The sequence below is a fragment of the Zonotrichia leucophrys genome, chromosome Z (assembly GCF_028769735.1).
Source record: "Zonotrichia leucophrys gambelii isolate GWCS_2022_RI chromosome Z, RI_Zleu_2.0, whole genome shotgun sequence".
Taxonomy (NCBI): Eukaryota; Metazoa; Chordata; class Aves; order Passeriformes; family Passerellidae; genus Zonotrichia; species Zonotrichia leucophrys.
The window spans coordinates 55,361,423-55,381,856 of NC_088200.1; the positions used below are offsets into that span (position 1 = coordinate 55,361,423).

At 42.7% G+C, this 20,434-nt stretch overlaps 1 protein-coding gene across 1 annotated transcript; it reads left to right on the top strand.

Moving 5' to 3' along the window:
- Nucleotides 1-1,039: 1,039 nt before the first annotated feature.
- On the top strand, nt 1,040-16,776 carry LPL (lipoprotein lipase). The gene is made up of 10 exons (XM_064736398.1): nt 1,040-1,250; nt 7,950-8,116; nt 8,237-8,416; nt 9,033-9,144; nt 10,976-11,209; nt 11,451-11,693; nt 12,758-12,878; nt 13,595-13,777; nt 14,962-15,066; nt 15,962-16,776. Exons 1-10 carry the CDS (start codon nt 1,187-1,189, stop codon nt 16,005-16,007), a joined length of 1,455 nt encoding a protein of 484 aa, XP_064592468.1. The 5' UTR covers nt 1,040-1,186; the 3' UTR covers nt 16,008-16,776.
- The last annotated feature ends 3,658 nt before the right edge of the window (nt 16,777-20,434 follow it).

Consider the following 20,434-nt stretch of genomic DNA (forward strand, 5'->3'; position numbering starts at 1 on the left):
ACAGTTTGTACCTTCGCTAAATTCTTCTGATGCCTTCTGGCTATAAATAGGGATTGCTGATGGAGGAAACTCTAGTGTCTTGAGGGAAAATGTACTCTCACTTATAGATCTTACTGGTCTTTTAGTGGAACCTAAAGTTGGAAAGGTGACCCAGTACTACTTCTACACTTCAGCAATCTCTTATTGAACAATCTCACTAATATAACCAGACATGTTTTAGTCTCCTAAAGTGTCTGGTATGAGAAAGATCTGTTACCCTTAAAGTGAATCCCATTTACTTCACATTGCAAAACCCAGGGAGTCCTCATTCCCTGTGTAATAAGCTTCTTTATGAAGCTGCGCCTTTGGCAACAAACTGCACAATGAAATGAAAACCGGTACTGTTATTAAATTAATGTCCTTACATAACTGATCTTTCACCCAGTGGCTGCCAACACAGATCTCAGCGCAAACCACATTTCTGAGAGGAGCGCAGAGAGAGGTGAAGAGCTCAAGGAAGCAATTTTTTATTTCTCAGGAGCACAGATGCAATCTCCAGCGAATTAATTTTTTTCTCCAAACTTGTATCCCCTCGAGTGCTGGCAAAACAAGGTCTTGGCAAAGATTTTTCAAGGCAACAGCAGAAGGCCCCTTGCAAGCACTGCACAGAAAATGCAGTTAGCTGCCGCTTACTGGTGCAAAAGCAGGAATGGGAAGGAAGACCCCTCCAGAGGCATAGCAGAGCTAGGTCGCCACAGGCAGGAAGGACCTCGGGGGTGAAACGGGGGCCGCGTCCTGGCTGCGGGGACAGGGCTGGCCAGAGGGCTCTGGGAAGGCGGTGGGAGCCAGGCCCAGGGAGGGCTCGGAGCCAAGGGAGCGCACCGTGCCCAGCCGGGCCCGCGCCGCTCCATCCCGCGCCCGGTGGGGCCCGAACACGCCCCGCCGGCCCCGCCCCGTCCCTCGGCACTCGCCCAATGGGCGCGCAGGGTCGTTTGCATGTTTGCATATTTATTTACATATTTGCATATTGCCCGGGACATAAGGGCGGGCGGGCGCGGCGTTGGTGGTGCTCGGCGCTCCGCGGGCTGGCGCCGCGCTTCTGTTTTAATTATCGTAAGTTTTCAGAGAAAAAAAAAACTAACTTACTTACTTTTAAATTTTTTTTTTCTTTTCGCGCCGAAACTTTCGTGCCCGCGGAGGAGGCGAGATGTGGAGGAAGGCGTTGCTGGCCGCCGTGTGCCTCTGCCTGCGCTGGGGCGCTGCTCTCGGCGGTGAGTCCGGGACAGCGGGCTGCTGGCCCGCCTGTTGCTCCTGGGAAACGGGGCTTGGGGGAAGCGTGGCGGGAAAGGGGAGTTTGCAGTCTTTCCTTTGTGAAGCTATCCCGGGGAGCTTGGGGTGCTGCGGGACCCGGGTGTCGCGGAGTGGGCTTGGAAGGCGCTGGAGAGCGACACCGGGGGGAACCTCCATCCTGTTAGGAGAGACCTGGAGCCTGTTCTCCAGCCGAAACTCAGGCAAACCTGCTGGGCTGGTGGCGCGACCTGTTGAGGTTTGGGATGTGTTTTTTTCCCAGAGACAAGGTGGCTTCCGAGAGTTCCTTGCCCCAGCAAGGGATTTGCACAGCAGTAACACCACGGTAAGGTCCCTTGGCTTCCTCTTCTGTGGGGCTCATCTATCCCAGCATCCCAGCTTCGTACAGTTCTTGATCCCAGACAAGGCAAGGCTGAGTTTCATCGCTATCGTGGTAATGTGTTCGAGATGTAGTTAAGCCTGTAATGAGCAGGATCCACTAGGGGAAAAGTGAACTGAGTGATTTACTCCCGTTCGCTTACGGCTGTGTCCGCACTCTGCCTGTTGTACCTGCACTCGTGCATAGACATCCTGCCCAAGCTATGGGAAGTGGAAGATGTGCAAATGGTGCTAGATTTTTACTAATCTCAATTAATCACAACGTAACTGAAGCTGTTATGAACAAATTGACTAGCTTTAGGAGACCACTACTACTCAAAAAAAGCTTTAAAATATTGTTAGCAGTGCCCTGTCTCAGGCTTACTTTTTTACACTGATCTCCCACACATAGTATCTGTCTTTAAAAGTTTCTGGCCCTAGAAGAAAGGGTGGCTGTAGCTCCTAGAGCTGCTCTGTGATCCTAAACTGGAATATATAAACTTCTGGTTTTTTCTGCTGTGCGTCCCTTTGTTACTTCTTTGTGTACAGGGAAGTTGAAGGGAACTATTCAAAAGTAAGAGGATGGGGTGCTAGGGTACAGTGAAAGGAATGTATTCTAGCTTTGAATCCAATCTTGTGCCATCAGAGACAATCAAAACCAATTTTCATCACAGTATCCAAGTTCTATACAGTAAAATAACTGTCTTCTCAGAGAAAGCTTTCATCCCTGCAGGAACTGATTTGACACAGACTTACCAATAATTTCATTATTTCTTCTTAGAAAAAGGTTGTATGAAAGCAGGTTGTGTGCTCATCCTAAAGCAATTCAAGCCTTTAGTTCCACACTTTTCCATGCACAACACAGTAAAAAGTTTTTTGAAACCACAGCAAATATGTGATCCAGCCCTCCAAGAATCCAGAGTATTTAAAAAACAACATAGAAAAGGACTTTCTAGGTGAAAAAGATGCTGGTCCTGAAAAAGATAAAAGCATTGCTAGAAATACATTCAGATCCTTATTTACCAGTGTAAATCCAGAGTCAGCATATTTACCCTGTTGTGTGATGTGAGCTGCTGGCTTTTTCTATGGTTTGTGTTTGGGATAGACATACCAGGGCAGCTGTGGCATGGCCTTTTGAGAAACAATGCATTTCTGACAGGGCACAGAGGTGAGGCTCTCAGGCCTCAAGTTGTGCTGGAGATTGGCATGATCACTAGCGCTCCTAAAAGTTTGCTGGAATCTCCTCTGTGCAGAAGTACTTGCATGGTAGGAGTTTCTCATGCATCCTTACCTCTGTATTACTGCAAAGTCTGACAGTGGTTGCATTTTCTTCTTCAGCTAATTGCAGCAATTCCAGAGGGACTGATGGGTGGCTAGATATCTATGAATTGCAAGTGTCCCAGCTGCAGCTGAGTAAAGATTTGTGAGGGAGTACCACGGAGAAGGGTGGGCATCCCTGTGTACAGTGAGAGAACAGCAGTTTGCCAGTTGCAAAACTTGAGCTGGGAGGTTCTTGCTTAGCTTCTGAACTTGTGCCCAGTAGCTTTCCAAAGGTATTGCTTTTTCCACTGGCCCTACCTGCGAAGTGAAGCAGAATGTACTCTCAGGGCTCTGCCATTGAGGAATACATAAATAAACATGAAGTTGTAATATTTTTGCAGCAAGGTTAAACAATAACTTGACTCGTGAGGTAGGTTTCCTGGGATTGCAGCACACAGTAGTATGCTTTCAGTTTATAGTGTAGATCAAATTAAATGATAACCATTTCTGTGATATAGGCCTTTTGCTACAGCTGGCTGTGAGTTTGCTTCAGAACTCTTAGGAATTCAGTATGACTGATTGATGGGTGTTCCTAATGCTGAGTGTTGGCTGATGGAAGATTTAGCCCAGTTAACTACACCTGGTAAATGTTTGATATGTGCAGATGTTTGCTGTTGTGCATGTGTGTGCATGCGTGTCTCTGTGGGCCGTAGAAGACACAGTCTAGCAGTATACTTTCTAAGGATCTTTGCACCTAGCTAATGCTATTTCCATTTCTGAGTGCATAATGCTAGGAAATTGTTGTTTATCAAAGATTCCATTTTTAAAACCACAGCTTAGGTGCACTCATTCTGGCAAATGCATTGTTATCATATTTTGGCAATCTGTGTGATGTGGGCAGTTTAACTTTTGATTAATATTCCAGATGTTGTTACTTCCTCAAGACTCACATTCTCCACCCAGCTGACCAGTGGTAAACAGTTTCACAGTCAAGGCAAGTTGTCCTGGGCTTCCTGTGAAAGAAACTTGAGACTGAATCTTCTTGATTGGTCTGTCAGAATGCCTAAAGTCAGTGGGATGCTTTCAAAATTGATAATTGACAGGAGTCCCTAACTGAACGGAATTTCACAAGTTGCAAGTCCAAAGTGTCACAAACTTTGGACAAGAAAAACAAAACTACTGACTTCCAGTTTGTAAGCTTCCCCCCCACCCTCACTTTCTTTGAGTTCTGTGAGGTTTTATACCTTGCTTCACATGACAGCTTTTTATTTCTTTTTAAAAATGGAAATTCATATTGTGCAAGTAGGGGTGTAAGAAAAGCATCAGAAAACTTTGTATAGCATGATAAAACGGTGAAGTTTTGGCGATGCAGCCTGAAACGCCAGCTCCATCTGGAATTGGTAATTTAATTCTGCTTCAGTTCCCTAAATAATCCCTTTCTAGGTCATGCTAACTGTGAGCACATAGCATAGACAGAAAACTTTATTTTGCAACAGGTGGTTGTGTTTGTAACTATGTGCCTGGAAGCTTTGGCAATACTCAACACATGCCTTTGTACCTTTGCTGAACTATAGCTGGGAAAGTAGTTTTCAGTAAAAGTGTGGATTTCTTTTTTTTTTTACTTCCAGTCTGTTTTATTCAAAAGCCTTGTTTAGAAATGGGACTTGCATTCTTGTCATGAAAACCTACTTCAGTATCTCAATATCCGTATGTATATTTCTTGATATCTAATTTCTGTATTTACATTATGAAAAATGCAATCTTAATTCAGATAAATTTCTGTCCACCTTTCAGAAACATGCTGAGAACTACCTATATTGGGGTTTTCCATGGTTTAAATAACTTGAGTTAAAACATATTATTAACTAAACTATGGTGAGTGTTTACATTGGCTGTCTTTGCACTTTTTTGTGTAAGACTGTAGGAATGAGGCCCTATGGTTCACTGGCTCAGGACATGATTCAAGGAGACTTCTCCCTTTAAATCTCTGAGGAAAAGGTCTGTGGCAAAAATCTATGAATGACAAAGTTTGGTTCTGAATAATTTGTTTAATAAGCCAAGAAATACAATGAGGTATGAAAGGAGAAGTAGGAAATGCTTGTTTTCTGAAGTGATCTGCTGAACTTCTCTGCTTCAGGTTTAAGGCCATGGTACATGTAGGTGTTGATCTCTGTGGTGAGTGTGTACAGACTGTGTTCCTGTGTTCTGCAGGGGCTGGGATGTGAGGTGGTACTGCAGCTTGTGTGCAGCACAACGTTAGGTGTAGACAAGATATCTTCTGCTCAGAGCTGGGGGTTTCCATGGTTTAATTAAATTAAAACATCTTATTAACTAAACTATGGTGAGTGTGTGCTCAGAGCTGTATAGAATTTGCAAAGCCAAACTCAGGCAAATTGAGGAAATCTTCTTGATGAGCCCACCGTGAAGAAGTCTGTAATAAACTCCACTACACACACACTACCCTCATACAAAGGGTATCTTCCTGCTGGGAACTGACCATATGTGGACATAAGATAACATGACGCTTTTTGTGGGTATAAGATGATAACAGTAATTTCTTCTGACTTTCTAATCCTCATACAACGTAGTTAAATGAGAAAAGTGGCTGCCTGCCATTTCCCTAACTCATGGGCTGTTGCTTTGCAGCTGCTTCTTTCTTGGTGCTGACTGTATCTCAGTGATTTTCTGTTCTCAAATCCCCATCAAAGATTATTAGATTGAAACACGCAAATACGTGTGAAGCACTTAACACATCTTCAGTGGCAGGTGCCACTGTACTGCAATCTTTCTAAGCTTTGTGCACTTTTCCAAGTGTACCCTTAAGTATGGTACACTTTGAATTGCAAATTTCCTATGAGCTTCTTTTCAAAAGAGCTGTGGTCTGAACTTACATGCAAATTCTAGCATGTGTTTGTAATTGAAAACACACTACAAGACAGGATATCAATGTAATTTAGATTTTGGATGATTATCAGATAAGTTTAATCCAGAAGGGAAATGATATCTAGGTATGAAAGGAAGCACTATTAACTAGTGAGCAGGTGGACAATTCTTTTTCGCCTTCCTGTACTAGGAGGGAATATACATAATTGAAAGTCCTGGCATTGTGTGCCTTACAATTGAAAGCTGTTCTTGTTCCTTTCAAGGTTTTAGTGATTCATAGCCAAGTGAAAAGTTATAGCTGATATTTAACCAACCTGCCTTTGGGACTTTTCTTTCTCTGGCTAAAAAGTAAATAATGCAGGTCTAAGGATTTTTTCCAAAAAAATGTTTTATACTGTCAGTTGGTGACAAAGTTTTGAATATGCAGAAATAGAGAAAAAGTGCAGACATTTGGTTAGTTTGGTAAATTTAGCTTTCATTTGTGGGTAAAATGTTATATTTACCATTATGTGGATGCTTGTACTGGTAGAAGGGCGGGTAAGGTCCATGAAAAACACCTTTCTTTAGGAGGAAGGAGGCAGGAAGGGGGCCCTCAGGGTAATTATCCTGGATTAGCTAGCCAGCCTAGCACAGTCAAGGTTGAAACCTAAAGCTGAGTACTGCCTCTATTCAGTGAATGGTTCTTGCTTTCCTGCATGTGCTTTGACAGGTGAGAAATCCTGCTGAACTTGGGCAATTTTAAGCCATTGATTATGGCTGACAAGTTTCTCTGAGACTGCTGTGTAAGCATTTGTTGCAAGGCTCTGTGCTGGTTTTAGACGTGATGAGGGAGGTTAGACCCTGATTTCTTGTGATCCTCCAAGCACAGCAAGAACTTTCCAGGATTTTTAGAGCTCCCTGAGGTTAGTTAGTCAGTGCTCTGTTATGTATGGAAGCTTGAGTGAGAAGACCAGAAAAACTTTTGGAAAAAAATGAATTGTTAGTTATTTATCACCTGAGCAATGCAGCACGACTTCAGGCAGGAAATGCAAATCTGCCAATTATAGAAAACCTCTTCTGCAGTGGGAAAAGGGAGTGGAAATCTGTTTTGCATGCCTAGCATAAGGTCCTTATCTTGTCCATTTGTGTTCCCTATGGTGGTATGGAGCCATTCATTAATGGAGCAGGACAGAGCTGGCCTAACTTCAGCTGCACTTGAAAAACAGGCAATCAATATTTGCCTTACTCAAGTTGCCAAACTGGGGGCTGGGTTTTGAAAAGCTAATTACAGGGTGTGCTGTACATAGAGGCATTTAGGAGTTGAATCAGACATAAAAAGAGGAGACATTTAAATTTCTTCCCAAAAGAAATGGTGAATATGAAGTCTAAAGTCACTTGGCAGGAAAAGGAGTACTTCAATTTTGAAGCTGGAAGTTGGTGGGAGTGGTCTTTGCAGACCACGACATTGTTACCTCCAGTACAAGATTGGCATCTCCTTCCCCATCCTCCTTCCCTCTGCTTCAGGCAGAGGAAGATATTTTTTGGCAGCTTATTTTTCTGTAGGTTATCAGATGACCTGAAAATGTACTCCAAAATAGACTTCTGGTTTGCTAGCTCAGTTTCTCTGATGGGTGTCTGATCTCCTCACCTGCTGCTTGTTGGTCAAAACTTAAAACTAGTATTTTGTAAAACAGTGGTGACTTCACAGGTTTTAATGCACTGCAACTACACAGAGTTATAAAAGGCCTTGTTAAGCAGTGATTATTGGTGACGTGATGTGGAAGATACACCACCAAAATATGTAATAGTACGGTAGTAACTCTCTGCTCTCCTGGATGACTGTCTGTGACTGTCGTGCGCCCTTTTCTGTACTCTTGTGATACTTAAGAGGTTTCCTGCTTAATGTAATGGGAAAAATACTGTCTCTCAAAATGTGTTCATACCTCTCTGACAGCTCAGCAGATTCTTACTGGTTTATCAGGACCTTGGAAGGGGAGCAGTTTTCATCCTTTGATTTCCTCTTTACACAGCTGCTGTGTGTCCACTGAGTGCTGTAGGAAATGAAAAACACCCGTCCCAGATATCTCCTGACTGTTCCACATATCTCTCCAATATTGCACCTGTGCCTTCTGACTTTGTCCTAGTACCCCTAAAACACTGCTATGTTTTTTGTGCTCTTATAGAGGAAGGCGAAAACAATTTTGAGGGAATCGAGAGCAAGTTTTCCTTACGGACGCCTGCAGAGCCCGATGAGGATGTCTGCTACCTGGTTCCTGGGCAGGTGAACAGCCTGGCACAGTGCAACTTCAATCATACCAGTAAAACCTTTGTGGTGATCCACGGGTGGACGGTAAGACAAAGTGGGAGGAATCTCCCTTTTATCCACACTTAAGATAAACTGAGCAGAAGCGTCTCACAGAAATATTAATATATATCTCCGTTTTTAATTAAAATCACCAAAACCAAACAGGTGACAGGGATGTATGAAAGTTGGGTCCCAAAGCTGGTGGATGCTCTGTACAAGAGGGAGCCTGACTCAAACGTCATTGTGGTGGACTGGCTAGACCGAGCTCAGCAGCACTACCCGGTGTCGGCTGCCTACACCAGGCTGGTGGGAAAGGATGTTGCTATGTTTATTGACTGGATGGAGGTAAGACATGGAGACGCATCTCATATTCTATGTGATGTCACAGGAGACAAAACAGCAATGATGCAGCTATGTTAATCATCTCGTGTTGGGTAGATGGAGTTAAACTGTTGCAGAGAGAAGTTTTGCTGGACTGGTAAAAGCCCAGCTTTGGTGTACTGGCTGTCTCCTACTCAGAGGCCTTTTGCACTGCATTCCTGAGACTTTACCTTGTGGTCTGTGGGGTCCTGTGTGCCTGGAGTATTTCTGAGGACTCTGTGAAAGGTAGCTATGAAAGACAGGTTCCTATATACAGAAGCCAGTCCTTGGGAATTGCAAATGTGCCCTGCCTTAGGAGATTCAGAAACTGGTGGGGAGAGGGTGGCTAAAAACCTTTATGAAATAAACAGCCCTGTGTTCTGTTCTTTATTTTGCATTCCTCTCAGTTTTGATTTTGGCCATAAATAGATTAGATCAAGAAATTTACAATGGCACAAAATTATGATAACTGTTTAGTGTCTCTTCTGTTATTCATGCCTCCAACAAAAATTCCAGTGTTAACAAAACATTTTATTTTGTGTCTTCTTATGTTTTTTTTGTGTTTGGTTTTGAACTTTGAACAAATTGTTCTCTTCTGCAGGAGCAATTTAATTATCCTCTCACCAATCTCCACTTGCTGGGGTATAGTCTAGGTGCCCATGCTGCTGGGATTGCTGGGAATCTGACCAAAAAGAAGGTGAACAGAATTACTGGTAAGAACACCTGTGACTGTAGAGTGGAGAGTTGCATCTCTTCCATACTGAAATATTATGTTCTACTGAAAAATCACCAGAATAATTGTTGCTTGCTGGCAGTACTTTGGTTATGTATTCATTATTTAATGAAACAGCAGGGCCCAATATTTCTGGGGTAGAACTGGAAAAATATTCAGAAAATAACAACAAAGGTGGTGAGTGAAAAGCCTTTATTTGCTTTTTTACAAGAAATGAGTGAGTAGGCCCTGATAAAGAAGCGGTCTGGGGGCTTGTGGTGGGGACTGACCAAACCATGGCTTGGCAAAGGTCACAGTATCTCTTGCAGCATAAGAAATTCAGTGGATTGTCTTTATCTAGGCAGTCATTCCTTGCAGCTGATGGGAGCCCTTGAGACAGAACAGGAAGTAAATTCTGCTGCAGCAAGTTTAGTACCTGCAGAACTCTTTGCCATGGGGTGATGTAGATGAAAGAAGTTTATATGGGCTCAAAGGGAGACTGGACAGATAACCAGAAGAGATCCAATGTGGATTATTACAAAGTTTATCATAACAGTCTCAAGAAATATTCTAGTCTGGAAATAATACTGTGAGAATTTGGGGAAGACATGTATTTTCCCTGTTGCTATGTCTGCTTAAGGTGAATTTTGGAGCCTGAGAAATCTGCTAGGCAAGGCAGAGTGCGTGGCCACTCTGAGGCTGGTTTACAACCCAGCACCTTGGAGCTGAGCCACTAGCACTGATCTCATTGACAAAGGAATTGCCTTCATGAGCAAATGAAGCCAAGAAAATTGCTCATCTGTGGTGTCTCTGCTGCTGAGAGAGCTTGGGAGCACCATTCAGAAGGGAGCCTAGCTCCTGGCACTTTCACCTGAGCCTGGCTGTGATCCCAGATCCACAGGCATGCTGGGAGGTGGGCCAGGCAGCAGCCACATCTGGAAAGGTCAAGTCCTGAGAGGTGGCAGATTAAAGTCAGGAGGCCAACGTGCTAGTCCCTCCTGCCCTTCCTTTCTCTAAGCTGCAGCTTTGCTGCTTTCACTGAGTCTGCCAAATCACTGACATGTCAGTAGCCCTCTGTTATTCCTCCATGGTTGCTCTTGGTGCTGAGGATGAACTGTTCCCTGGAAAAAGCACAGGGAACAATGTAATGTGGCCCCTGAAGCCCTCACAGCTGAGAGGGAGGCAGCTCAGACTGTGTGGAGCTAACAGTGGGTGAGCAGCACAGGTGCCTGTCCCCAGCTGAGGGCTGCAGAAAGGATGTGTCCCCTCAGCCAGCTCTCAGGGGCTCTCTGAACAGCAGATGGTACTTGTTCACTGGGAGAGTAGCTCTGGGCTTTTTTGATGTTAGTGTTGCTGCAGCTTGACAGTTTACCCTAGTAATCCCCTTCCCCTTAGGTGTGTAGACAGTGAAGCCCTCACTTATGTTTCCCACTTTTCCTCTGGCATGGAGTTGTCAGCAAGACTTTTCCATACTTCAGACACTTCAGATACAACTTGTACAGTTCTTGACAAGAAAGAAAGACATAGAGAAAATACTTAAGAGCTTGTTTCTCCCATCCACTGGAAATGCTAAAGCTCTGAGGAAGTTAGCTGGGCTTCCTTCCATGTGTTTGCATACACTTTTATTTTTTTAAACAGTGACAATTTTCAAGGTAGTGCATTTGATTCTCCGGTATACATTCATGATATTTAAGTGGTGATCCATCTCTAATGTCTGCAGAAAAACTCAGTATTTTAGACCAATGTGGCAGCTGAGTTTGGCATTTGTTATCAATGTCAGTATCTTTGGCAGATAATAATATCAATTTTTCTTTGTGGTTCGCCCCACAAAGGGCTGGATCCTGCCGGTCCTACCTTTGAGTATGCTGATGAACTCACTCGCCTCTCCCCGGATGATGCTGAGTTTGTGGATGTCCTACACACCTACACCCGAGGCTCTCCAGACCGCAGCATTGGGATCCAGAAGCCTGTTGGACACATTGATATTTATCCCAACGGTGGAGGTTTCCAGCCGGGCTGCAATTTGGGAGAAGCACTGCGTCTGATTGCTGAGAAAGGGCTCGGAGGTGAGGTTGCTCTGAAACAAACAGTATAACATTCTGAGGGAAACCTGAATAGCCCTGCAAGGTGTCTTGCAAGGAAAGAGCTCTGAGAGGCGCAGGAATCTATTCTTTCAAATGCTTTTAAAAGTCATGCTGTAAAGCTCAGTTCTGCCATAGTGGATCATGCCTGTTGACAGCATTGCTTAGGGATTAATATCATTATATGCACATGTGTATACATGTTACACATTTTCATTCTTTCAAGATGTGGATCAGCTGGTGAAATGCTCCCATGAACGATCCATCCACCTCTTCATCGACTCTCTCCTCAATGAAGAAAAGCCAAGCATGGCCTACCGCTGCAACACAAAGGAGGCCTTTGAGAAGGGCCTCTGCCTGAGCTGCCGCAAGAACCGCTGCAACAACTTGGGTTACAAGGTCAACAGAGTGAGAACAAAGAGAAACACTAAAATGTATCTGAAAACCCGTGCTCAGATGCCCTATAAAGGTAGGTGCTCCTTGCTTACTGGTGAGCAAGACTGGTACTAGTGCCCAGCTGTGTCATGATGGGCATGTGCTGCTGGTGAGACTATTGCTGCTTTGGTGCCTGTGGTGAGCAGGGGTGAAGCTGGCCTGTGGTTTGCCATTGAATCCAAGTCTCAGAGAAGAGTGTTGTCCTACTCGAGGTGTAGGGTAGAGTGCAAAAAGAAAGGTATTTTGTAACAAGTTTCTCAGTAGCAAAAGTTAGACAACTTCTGCTGCCCAATCCAAAACTGGGAACTTTTTCAGTGTTTTTCATCTGAATGATTACTTCTTTCTGCTGGGGAAATAATCCACAGAACTCAGTCTGCTGAGCATCTTAATTAAAGATATGGAAGCATCAGATTTATGCCTTTGGTAGTGCACTTGCTAGAGGAGGACCAGCCCTCATTAAAGCATCACAGCACTTCTTGATTCTAATTGCTGCTGTGGGAGGTCTGAGAATGACAAAGCCCAAGAAAACTGGGAGGAGAATATTTTCCTTACCGCTAGGAAAATAATGTTGGATTTTACTACTTTATTTTCCTCCTTAGCTTTGCCTGTACTCCATGGTATTCTTATAGTGTGCATTGTGTGATGGACCAGCAATCAAAAAGGCTCATTCCTGACCTGCAGTGTCAGTGGGTTGTTTTTGTTTTTTGTTTTTTAGGGTTTTTTTCCATTTACCAAGCCTCCTGTAAGAGAAGGGCACAGCTCACTTGTTTCAAGTCAAGTATAGCAAGCCTTATATGTTCAATAGCAGGTTTGAAGATGATACTGCACACTCTGGGAGTATTATAGTGGCAGCTTTGCTGCAAAGTTTAGCTGCAAGAGCTGCAAAGGTGTTCTTTAATGGCAATTGCCTTGCTTGCTAATATTTACATTCTTGCAAAAAAATAGTACCCTGGACACCTACAGGGAAATATATTAATTTTAGTGAAGCTGGGAAATTCCAGCCTGGAATTTTCAGAGGTGAGGCAGGGTGGTTTTGTCACCAGCTGTCTCTTAGGAGATTGAGTTTTCCTAATGGCATTTTCTGTTGTATTCTTTCAGTCTTTCATTATCAGGTCAAGATTCATTTCTTTGCAAAGACTAACATGACCAAGACAAACCAGCCATTCCTGATCTCTCTCTATGGCACTCTAGACAAGAGTGAGAACATTGCTTTCACACTGTGAGTAGCTACAAAAACAACTGCAAAGTACTGTTTTGCCTAGTTTGTTAAAGTCTCAACTGAAAAACTTGTTCTGGCTTCAGCTGCACTAATCTTACAGGGTCCCAGAATCTGCTCTTGTCCTTGATCAAGGAGTTGCGTTTGCTTTGGAAATTAATGAACCAAATCCTACAGGAGCTCTTCTTGATAAGACATCTGAAATATGGAAACATGAAGTCTGACCTGTGACACAGCTTAATAAGAGTGTTTCCAGTGCTTTCTTATTTTTTTCTCAGTATCTTTATACCATGTTAAATCTTCTTAAAAGTGGACTTATGCATCTGAAGGTCTCAGTGCAGAAGCTGAGGGACACTTGGGATTTGCTTTCACAGCTCTGCAAATAAGCAGAAATTTGTGTGTACGTCCCTAGACACAGGCTGCCAGGGAATGGAGTTGTTTCCTGCTCTGACAAATGTAAACTGGTTATGGGTGGTGGTGTCTGGGTTTTCTGAGAGCACAGGTGAGGACAGCCCTTGCCTGGCAGACTGTCCCAGAATTTTAACAGCCTTGGTAGAGAAGGATGTTTCCTTTTGCCTCTACAAAAGGTAGAAGTGTTTTTGCTTCCTTCTCTGGAGTACCAAAATTCCAGGTTCTATTTCTCAATTTTCTTTGTCTGTCCAAGAATTTAAGGTGGTTTTTTTGTTTGTTTTTTCTTTTTCTTATTCTCCTCCCCACAGGCCTGAAATCTCCTCAAACAAGACCTTCTCCTTCCTGATTTACACAGAAGTGGATATTGGAGACCTGTTTATGGTGAAGCTGCAGTGGGAAAAAGACACCTTCTTTAGCTGGTCTGATTGGTGGACTCCCTTTTCATTTGACATCCAGAGAATCAGAATGAAGTCAGGGGAAACTCAGAAAAAGTAACTTGTTTTGATTTGTTATAAGCTGTATTAATTCTAATTGACAGTGCTCCCTGATTTCTGGTATCTCAGACTGGGACAAACATGTTAAGCAGTTACAAGTGGGTACAGTATTAATGATAATCAGGGCTCCAGTGGTATCAAACCACCATTTCTATCAGCCAGGTTCAGCCATTTACTTCCACTGGGATCTGCAGTTTGTAGTCTTCCTCCCATGTAATTAATTTGTATCCAACTGTTGTACCTACTTAAGGTTAGTTATAATATGCAGGAGAGTATCTCCATGAACCAGCATCAGTGATTGTGTTCGTAATTTCTGTCCTTCTTTTTCATGCTGGGTTCTTGCATAGCTTTTGTCACAAAGAGCGTGCTTAGATGGAGATTTTTAGAGATCCTTCCAAAAGTGTGTTTGCAGAAGAATTTATTGCTTAGTCAAGTTGGATTTCCTTGGGGGTTGAATACCTGAATGGTGGTTGAAAACTGAAACACGTGACTGTTGCAGGACATTGCTAATGCGTGAATGTTGAAACGTCAAGGCCTGAACAGAAGTGCTTCGACATTAATCTTTTGAAATACTCATATTCACTAAACATGAGATCTGTTTGCAGAACATGGGCCCAGAACAGAGTATGTGTGTCCTATGTATAGTATAGTAAATAATAATAAGTTCCTCCTTTGAATAAACAGGTCAGTCACTTGATCAAAGAACAGTTATCAGAGCTGAACAAATATAGGGGTGGGGAAAGTACTGATAAATAGAAAAGTGAGTGCTCATGTTTTCTGGAAATTGCAACCTACTTTGTTTGCACATGTGAGGGAGTATGGCTTTCTTCCAAGTTCATTCACCTGACAAAATCTCACGTAAAGACTGGTGTAAATAAAGATCCAAGAGACTTTGGGATAGAACTTCTGCTATCTTAGCCACAAGAAGGTTTTTTTTGCAAAGGATCAGTGAAAGTTATGGCTATGCTTTGATGCCCATGTATAATTCATTTACCAGTTCTTGCACAGTGTTTCTTTTGTTACAGAATTCTCTTTTAAAAATAACTTTCTCACAGGCCTGCAAAGTAGCAGTGCCCCACGTGACAAAGTATAAAGACTGTTTCCAAGCACCAGTCTTCTTTCTAAGATTAAAAAGGGATGTTTGGCTCAGTCTTGTGACTTTTCCAATATTTATTCCACAGAGTGGTGTTCTGTTCTCGAGATGGCACCTCACATCTCAGTAAGGGAGAAGAGGCAGCAATATTTGTGAAATGCTCCCAGCAGCCCGTCAGCAGGAAGAGAGGAGGGTACGAGTAATCACTATTGGTTTTAGACTGCTTTATTACCACTTGAGTGGTAATTAAACTTGTTCTTTAATTGACTTTTGCACTAGTCTTCTCAGGGCTTCAAAAGCATCACAGCTCAGACTAATGAGAGTTTGCTTATGGCCACTTTGGCAGCTTGAAAGCTCTTGGCTTGCTCCTCTGGTAGCCATCCTTGCGTGGCTGTTGGCATGTCTGAGGAGCAAGCTCTGGTCACTGCCTCCCACGGTCACTCGGCCAGGTGTGAGGGAATGTTGTGGAGGGTTACAGACGAGGCACTAGCACACAGAGAAAGCGTGTCTCTGTCTCAGCACTTCCCTTGGCTGCAGAACATGGGGCTGGTTCAGGAATGGAGCAGGCATGTGTGTGGAGGTGCTCTTCTTAGCACACTGCTTTCTGATGGCAGCCATCAGGTGGGTGAATTCCTGAGAGTTTCATCTCTATGGGTCAGAGATTCTGCCTTTGTTTAATAGCCCTTTGGTGCACTTTAATATTTCTATCAATAATTTTCCTGACCCAGATTAGATGTGGAGACAGTCTTTGGACTTTACCCACTAAAGTTTGAGATAGAGAAGTGGTTATATTTATTTTAGTTCAATTACTGTGTGTGAATGGTCTCATGGGACGCTTCTGGACTGAGATCCAGCTCTGCATAAAAATGCACATGTGCCGGGCATTAGGCTGGGGCAATGACCTGCACAGGCCTTGAGAGCTCTGTGTGTGTATCTGACATAAAATCAAGCAGAAGCCAGGAGAAGCCTAAGCATGTTATTTGTCTTCCTGTTAAATAGGGGGTTTTAAAACCTTAATTCTCAAAAATAAGACAAGAGGGAACAAGTATCTTCCTCATCACCTTTATATTTTATTTTTTTCTCCACAGTACCAAGAGAGCTTCGAAAGAAAATTCTGCTCATGAATCTGCTTAAGTGACAAGGATTTTTCACACTGGGGAGGAGAAGAGTCTGTTCATCCCTGTGGACTGGATGTTCAGAACCAAATATATAGAAATATTTATCTGCTGCTGGATTTTTGCCTGCTATTCCTAGCTATTTTAGAGACTTTTTGTAAAAAAAGTCTCAGCATATGAAGTTACTAACCATAAAGATACATTATCCAAATAGTTAAAAACAAAAGAAACCTGCAAAACTACTTGCCAAAGTTTGAAGTGCTGAAAAGATATAGGTAATTTTGCTTAATCATGGTGCCTTGTGACAAGGTTTCTTGACATCAGATCCTATATAGCAAATTTTTAATATTTATTGAAAAGAAACAAAGCCCTGTACTTGGTTTTATTTTATCGTGCTGTTTTTATTTTGTTTGTTTTGGGTTTTTTTTTTGTTTTTGTTCTTTTGATTAGTGGGTTTTTTTGTTCTTTTCATGAGTCATTTGAAACTATTTTTTTTGTATCTTGGCAAATTGAATTTTCAGGCAGTTCAGTGGAGAGAGTTCATTGTTTTTCAAGTGTGTGTTTAGCAAATAAGTAGGTTTCACATGTGAAAAAAATCACCTTTGCTGTGTGTAATACTAGAAGATGTCAGGGACTGACTTAATATGGGGATGAATTTTTTAGTTTGTGGTTATGAATGTATTTAATTGGGGGTAGATGCCAGTGCTGCTTAGCAATAGGTATGATCTGTTAAGCTGTATACTTCTATGCCACTTACTCTGGAATAAATAACAGCTCTAGAAGAAGGCAGCAATGCCAGTGTCTTATCTAGACATTTAATATTTTATCTATGCTTTCAGTTATTGCAAATGAAACTGTCTAGCCTTCAACACTGTGAAAATGGAACTGCAGAGGAACTGAGCTACCAGAAAATGCAGGAAACAGATATTTCCCCCCACCCTCCACCCTCTCCCTGCTTGCTTGCGTCACGTTTGCCGAAGCTGTCACAGTTTCTCTGCTCTTTGGCACCAAGTGTCAGTCATGCAGCTGCGTGGCTGCTGTGTGCACTTTTCAGTGCAAGTGAATCCCCTTGACAGCTGACAAGGATGCTCATACTTCCCTGTACTGGAATTGTGACTGCCAGTGATCCACCTCAGTTTGTTTCTTGGCTGTGGCGCAGTGCTAGGAGCTGCACAGTTTTCTGCCATGAGATGGAATTCAGCAGGAAGCAGGAGCTGAGCCAATTAAAAGCAGCCTGGTTGTGCTCCACAAGAAGGAGTGCTTTGAAAAACTCTCAAATTAGCTGTGCTGCAAGTTTAAAAAAATAGGTATATTGGAGGCAGTCTGCTTCCTCATTTTTAAGTAATACGTAGTTTTTCTAGCGTGCTGAAAGGTGCAGTAGCCCTCTTTTGACTTTCTAAAGAGTAAGCAAAATGCTGGGGAGGCACAAGGGCTTTAAGGTAATGTTAGCTGTTGATGCTGGGTGTTGTAGTCTTTTCCTGCATGTGCAAGACAGCATGGAGATGGTGACTTCTTCAATATCATCCCATCTCAAAAGCAAAGAAAAAATATGTATGTGTTTATGTGCACAATTTGTTTCTTATTTCCAACTGTAGCTGCTAGCATATTTGGGGATAAAAGTCTTAAACAGTGCAATATGTTGGAATATTAATAGCTCTGAATTTGCTCACATTTGATTTCACATTTGATTAAACTGCAGCAGAGATGTGATGAGTCACTGAGGGTGGGGTTGAGTATTGAGCCACTGCATTTGAGACCTCTAAAAATAAATACAGTGATTTATTCCCTATAGATTCCACATTTTGTTGCAATTTTCTCTTGAAAGTCAAATTCTTCAGAAGCAAAATATCTGGACAGCTCTTAATACAGGATCAAATACAAACACATTTAAAATTTGGATACAAAATAGTGAAGGTTCTTTTCATAAGGAAACATGATTTAGCTTTGAATGTTATTTATTAGCTGTAAATAAGATATTTATGAGTGTAAAGGTAGTTTGTATATATTGCTAAAGTTGCTGACAGTCTCTACATTAATACAGTTGTGTAGTATTAATCCTGTATATAGCTTTCAGAGCTTTTTATCAACAAGCCACTTACATTGCACTGTTTCCAATGTCGTTAATACTTTTTTTTTTTTTTTTGAAATCTCCTCAGTTTTGTATAGAACAGAAACCTATGGTTTTAATAAAATTCTCAAACTGAATATGAAGTCACTACTTTCCTTTTGATGAAACCATCTGCTGTATACCTTTTATGTGAAGGCCAGAGCCTATCCTTGAATTCTGGGCTGAAAAGATGGAATGAGACACTGGAAAAAAAAAAAGGAATGTGTGATTTCTGCACCACTCTCCCCCACATAATTTTGGGAAATGCAAAAGTCATGTATTAAGACCCCAAGGAATCACTGTGTGGAACAAAGTATCCCACATCATAAAAGAAGTAGCTTTTCACCTGCAGTTTGTGGTTTTCGAGTTTCAGGCCCTTTTAAGAACAGTCCAAGTTTTTTTTTTTTCTTTTTTTTTCTGGCAGGTGTCAGAACTATGCTTCTGCTTCACATTTTACCAAAATGGAGATGTTCTGACCCTGTGGGTGCAGGAGGAAAGCACCAGACTCTTGCCACCACTATTGCTTAAGGAAGTAACTGAAAAATCACTTTCAGCCATCTGTTATGAGTGCAGCTGAGCTCAAGAGTGGTTGTCACCAGAACAGTTTGTCATGTACAGCAAGGCTCCACCCAGGCAATGGAGAGGGGTTGCTGGAAAGGAGGAGAATTGTAGTGACATGCACCTGGGGGATCACATTAGGGGTAATTAGAGCAGCTTCCAGGTGACCCGGGGAACTCTGCTTCCAACAGCCTTCCTTGGTGAAAGATGACTGCGCTTTGGCAAGAGCAGAGCTTCATTCCTTGAGAAAGCAGAGGGAAGCTATGCTGTGGAAAATGGATGGTTGGAGAGCCTGAGTGGAGGGAGGGATGAAAGAAGAACTGGAGAGGGAAGGGAGGGGAAGGGAAGGGAATCCTTCCACTGGAAGAGGGAAGAACCAGATCTGCAGACTGGAATGCTTTGAAACTGGGTGTTCTAGGGCCACTGCTCATCCCCTGTGTCAGTGTCCGGGTTAGGGAACTAGAAGGACTCCTACTTGCCTTGTACAAGACAGGGCTTGGGGTCACATCTCCTAAAAACACCATGGTACAACTATTCTTTTAACATCACAGCAGCCTCAATATACTAATTGTGTTCTTAGGTAAAGCAGAGAAATAGTTTGTGGTGGAGGGACAAGAATCCAGGTGTCTCCTGTGAGTATTTAGAGCCATCTTTAGAGCTACCCCTGGGCTCCTTTACTCTTGCATGTTGCTCTGCAATGCCTAGCCACATCAGAAAAGGTGATGATCCCTGCTCACCCTGCCAACAGTCTCTGGAATGGGCTGCAGGGATAGGCTGTCCAGCAGTCAACCAGACAGACAGACAGAGATATTCTTGGCTGGAAGGAAAGACTGAAGAAAAAGGATTTTAGCCAGTGTATCTGCAAGATGAGGAAATAATGACTCAGGTTTCTAATGCTTAGATTTTAATTTTCATATTTAACTCTCTGAAATTTTTGGAACCAGCAGTGACTTTGCTCTCCATAAGTGTCTCCACGCTTTCTCCATTTAGATAAAGTTGTGTGCCTGCTCTTTTGTGTGTTAAGAACAAAATGTCAAAGCTTGCTGCTTGGGATGAGCAAGACATTGTGCATGTGTTGTTTCTAAAGGTCAAAAACAGATATTGAAAAAAAAGTTTATGTTAGAGGGAAGAATGAAACCAGCTGTAGTATTTTCCTTTTTATTTACAGGTGTCAGTGCAAAGTTCTCCGTATTCTGACTGTCAGTGCAAACAGAGCTGTATTAAAATCCTCAGGGAAGATATTTCCATCTCCTACTGCTGCATCTTTCCAGAGAAGTCATCTAGTCAAATGTCTTTTGTGGCAGGTCTGGAAAGTCACCAGTTTACGCATAAGTGAATAAAGGGATTACCATTCTGCAGCGGCTAAAGGAGAACAAGGAAATGAGAAGAGGAAGGGAAGGGAACCATTTGGCAGAACATCCCATATAAAGCTTGTCTTAACAATGCTTTTATATCCGTGTGTGGTGCTATCTCTGCTCAGCAACACTCAGAATGCTTTCCTAAAACAGCTCAAGTTAACTCAGATAGAACAATGCATCCACATCAGAAATGCAGATGCCAAATGGGGACCACCTTGGATATAGCAGGTGTTAGTGTGGTGGTGCAGTGCATTTTCAATGACATCATCTCCCAGCCATTCATGTCAGATAAACACCATGTCCTTAATTGTAGGCCCTTCCTGTGGGAAGTGACCCAATATCATCAGTCCCACTTTTTGCCAATGACACTGGAGAGGATTTGCTGCTCTGCATCACCCCACCATGTAGAACCATTCAGTGAGA